General features: G+C 46.8%; 1 protein-coding gene across 1 annotated transcript in view; it reads left to right on the top strand.

The window, feature by feature from the left end:
* LOC107115022 (carnosine N-methyltransferase 2-like) overlaps positions 1 to 2,783 on the top strand; it is a gene marked incomplete at its 5' end in the record, with an annotated part of 4,015 nt that extends 1,232 nt beyond the window's left edge. Inside the window, one exon of the mRNA XM_015416630.1 lies at positions 2,310 to 2,783. Coding sequence (XP_015272116.1) covers positions 2,310 to 2,665 — 356 coding nt within the window. The remainder of the gene's footprint in view (positions 1 to 2,309) is intronic.
* Positions 2,784 to 4,832: the final 2,049 nt, after the last annotated feature.

Here is a 4,832-nt window from a genome sequence, read left to right as displayed (position 1 = left end):
CTAACATGCAAAGGAGTTCCTGCTCCAAAAAAAAAAGCCCTGGGTTTTGACAACAAACAAGGTAAAGAGAATAAGAAGCAAAAGGTGGGTGTGGCTGGATGACCACACTTCTGGTAACATGGGGGTGTGGCCTAATATGCGAATGAGCTGTGCTGTCAGGGGGGGTGGCCTAATAGGCTAATGAGTTCCTGCTGTTGGGTATGGCCTATTATGCTAATGAGTTCCTGCTGGGCTTTTTCAACAAAAAGAGCCCTGCCGGTGCTTCTCATAGGGTTACTAAATTTAAGGCGGGGCTTGACAGTCTCCCAGAACGACAGAGGTAAATTCCACTGGAGGAGATAGCTATGGAGGGCAGACTCCCTGGTCTACCATACAGTAGGAGTCTCCGTTGTTTTTGAGCCTGTGTGCACCTTTGGAATCCTGACCCAGAGTGGTAGGCACAACCACAAAAGGACTCCCTCAAGAGGTGGAGCAAACCCCAACATGGCAGGGACTAAGGTTATGTATAGTAATTCTTCATCGTTTCAGGCAGAAGCTCTCCTTGTACAGGGTACCATTTAATCTGCAGAGTCAATCAGATCTGCAGTGTCCAGTCAGAAGCCCTTCAGGATTTTCCAAGTCAGCGTTGGCAACCCTGTCCTCCTAATTTGTTGCTGCGGAATTAAACACCCTCGGTATCTTATGCACCATTTCTATGCAATTAGTGTACAATTTCTGACAAGAAAACTAGGACAAAAATAATTGTGAAGTCCCTCATTGTCCTGCTCTTAGAGCTACAGCCACATATCATCAGCGGAAGGAAGAATTGATGCTATGGATCAGACAGTTGCCTGAATTCAATACAGAGCTTTAGGCAAAAGGCAGAATATATTGTATTGCATATTCCACGTTTTGGAATAATGGCAGGTAATGTGTGATATCTAGAACTTGCGTTTTGCCTACTGACTGTGTCAATATCTCTTACCTTTCTAATGCTAAACACATAAAAGGTAAAGGTAAAGGTTTCCCTTGCTCGAAAGCCAGTCGAGTCCGACTCTAGGGTTGCGGTGCTCATCTCCGTTTCAATGCCGAACAGCCAGCGCTGTCTGAAGACGTTTCCGTGGTCATGTGGCCGGCATGACTAAACACCAAGGCGCACAGAACGCTATTACCTTCCCACTGAAGTGGTACCTATTTATCTACTTGCAATTTCTTGCTTCCGAACTGCTAGGTTGGCAGGAGCTGGAACTAGAGACGGGAGCCCACTCCATCATGCGGCACACACGGGTCCCGAACTGCTGAACTAACGACCTTCCACAGCCTGCAGTTCAGCGTCTTAACCACTTGAGATACTGCAGCTCCAGCCATTAATCCAGTGTAGTAATCTGACCTTTGACTTGCTAGTAACAGCTGATGCAGCTCACGCCTCATCCCAAGTGGTGCCCCAGGGTCAGGCCTCACTTCTGGATTTGTTCGCTGAAGAGCTACTATTTTTAGAGCAGTTTCTCTCTCAGCAGCTGCATCATGAGGAATATTGTACCTTTCATGCTTTCTGTTTCAAGTAGCAAGCTGGTGCATCTGCCCCCAAACAAGAGTGATTGTCAGTAGATGTGCCAGCTTGCCTCTAAAAAGGCAAGTGGCTGGACCTGCCCCTCTGATTTGCTCCATGTCATTTCCGTGTCATTTCTCATTGCTTCTATGCTGATCTGCTGGACATGGCTTGCTTAGGTGAGCTGAATAAGACCAGCTTTGGATGTGATCATCATTTTGAAGTAAAGACAAAGGACAAATTACTCATTTTTCATGTTTGTGCAAAAAAGGAGCACTTCTGACCGGAAAAATGGTGCCTGGGAGCCGAGTTACGACTTCCTCTTCTCTAGTGCCACAATCTCTCCTGCTTCCAAGGCAGTTGCTATTTGCAGCTAAATTACACATCTAGGGATCCAGTGACAAATCGCAGACCCACAGCACCACACAGAGTTCCCCGATTTAGTATAATATTTAGAGCAGTTGTACTCACACCTGTGGTTACCATCAACCAATAGAGCCACTTTTGCTTCCACTGTTGGCATGAGGTCTGCTCCTTGGGGAGGCTTGCAGCTTACTTGTTTTTTGGTGACAGGTGTTTCAAGGTGGGAACCACATGTCAGCTACAAGCCCCATGGGCAAGGGTCTTGCCCATTCACTGGCAACATATTTCAGGAGCCATACTGGGGAGCAGTGCTTAGAAGATCCACAGATGACATGTCACAGCGCCACAAGCAGTTCTAGAGCCACTGAGTATCACTGATTTAGAGAAACTAACGATTCCATATGATGTGTTCCAATAGGTGACAGTGGATGGGCTTCTATATGGAAGAAATACAGACATTGCCTACCTCCAACTGACAGTGGCCACTACATCACAGCCAATGACATCAAAGTTGTCTTGGACGGAATGGGAGTCAAGTACCAGGTTTATGATTTCCCTTCTGACTGGGATATCACTGAATGTTTTATCGATGGAGATACCACCGGAGGTCACACACTAGACTTCCTGACAGGGACAAAAGACTTCATGAACACCGCACCCCTTGGTCTTAAGCAACAGCTTCGACAAGCTCTCGGCCGACCGGAATGCAGCACCAAGAAGGATGGGAGGATTATTTTCAGAAATGATCTAAGCATGATTGTGGTCAGCTCCTAATAACAGGAGGAACATCACAAGCTGTTTTGATAGGGACAGGGCGAGCAAATCTACAGAGAATCCATTGTAAAGTTGTGAGGGGACTTGTTCAGAACTGGAGGAGTGAAGTATAAAGCCTCATAGATGTGAAGCGTGTTTTTTTTAGCAGAGCCTTTGAGGCTTAAAAGATACTTAATTTATTGCAGAACAAAGTTTGAGTCCAGTGGCACCTTTAAGACCAACAATGTTTAATTCCGGGTATAAGCTTTCATGTGCTAGCACGCTTCCTCAGATATGTTGAAACAAGACTTCCTCAACTATTACATATAGGTACCTACCAACTGCTTTAATCCAACCTTAGCTATACTTTTCACACAGGCCCCGGTCACATGGCCAGATAACGTGTGTGTGGGGGGAGGCGTAGCTATTCGCCCCGGAGCAAAATAAATCACAGTAGCCTGTTCACATGGTCCCCCAAGTCTCCGTGCTTAGGCTGTTAGCTGGTGATCACACGGCGATGCTGCAGCATGGCAAAGAAGCAGTGCGGTGTGATCACACAAGCGTTTCGCATTTGTGCACATGTGCAGTTCCGCGGAGCAGCACTGCTTTCTGTTTCGTGTTTGTGCGCATGTGCTTACGAAAAACATCCGGTTTGCGTCGGGCTGTGGACGGGCGCTGGATGCCACGGGATACTAGCGCTCCCGCGATCAGACGCTCGCCTGTGCCGGATACTAGTGCACTTTCCTTGGTACTTTTTAACTCCGCATCTTCGGCGGGATGCCACGGGTTGGCCATGGGTGCGCTACGCTTCCCAGATGCTCTGGTGTGATCTTGCCCCGAAAATCTGCCCGACACTCGTGCCTTTCGCGCGGCAAAATCTCCGTGTGACCGGGGCCACAGTTAGTTATGCATCTTGACCCTAATTAGCCCTTCCTGGCAACTAACCCCTCCCCCTTTACCTATATGTAATGGGTGAGGAAGTCTTGTTTCAATGTATTGGAAGACGTGTGCATGCACATGGAAGCTTAGAACCAGAATTAAACTTTGTTGGTCTTAAAGGTGCCACTGGACTCAAACTTTGTTCTGTTGCCTCAGGCCAACACACCTACTCATCTGAGCCTATAATTTATCACAGTATACAATCAACATTGGTTTGCACAGATACGTATTGCCTCTAAGGTTCAGAAGTCATAAAACGGTTCAGAAGTCATAAAACAGAGCCTGATAATTTATAAAGGAGGTCTGTAAAGGAAGAAATCATAAATATATTTAGATGGTTGATTGCATGTAAGGAGACTGCAAACTTTAAGGTGTGTTATCATGGAGGAAAGCTAGCCTGGGCCTGTATACATAACAAAGATGGACAAATGTTACAGTGTGTATGCAGTCTCCTTAGACTACATGAGTTCTGGGTTTTTCACCCAGTGAATGTTTTGTCCCAGAGCACATGACACTTATTGCTCTGTCATTAGTGTTGCTGTATAAGTTTTGGTGGGTTTTGGTATCCTTAATGCTATGTGGACAAGAGGGCCTCGTTACATCCCAGGTCCCGAGAAGGCTATTGTGCTTTCGAGGCTGCTGTAGTGGTGTAGGTATAAGGCTGGTGTAGTGTTTAAGAGTGGCAGACTCTAATCTGGAGAAATGGGTTTGATTCCCCACTTCTCTACATGAAGCCTGTTGGGGAACCTTTGGGTAGTCATAGTTCTCTCAGAACTCTCTCAGCCCCACCTATCTCACAAGGTGCTTGCTGTGGGGAGGGGAAGGTGATTGCAAGCCACTTTGAGACTCCCTAGGGCAGAGAAAAGCAGGCTATAAAAACAAACTCTTCTTCTTCTTAATTGTCTGCAGTGTTACATGAAAGCACAAAGCAGCCACGCTTTAAGCTTTATCACAGTACAAATAGTCTCTCCATTCCTGGTGTTAGTATTTGCCCTGATGACAGGGTAGGGTTGCCAGGTCTGGGCTGGAAATTATCTGGAGATTTTGGGGGTGGATCCAGGAGAGGGCAGAGTTTGGGGAGGGGAGGGGCAGGGCCTCAGCATGGTACAATGCCATTCAAAGCAGCCATTTTCTCCAGGGGAAAAACCAAGAAGGGATCACAGTTATCCATATAGGGAATACACCAAACAAACAAACACTGTGATGCAAATAACAAAGACATTTAGGTCCCTGCCACACGGGGGGAAAG

Source organism: Gekko japonicus, unplaced genomic scaffold, assembly GCF_001447785.1.
Source record: "Gekko japonicus isolate JY-2015 unplaced genomic scaffold, Gekko_japonicus_V1.1 scaffold4818, whole genome shotgun sequence".
NCBI lineage: Eukaryota > Metazoa > Chordata > Lepidosauria > Squamata > Gekkonidae > Gekko > Gekko japonicus.
This window is presented reverse-complemented; position numbering and strand designations above follow the sequence as displayed.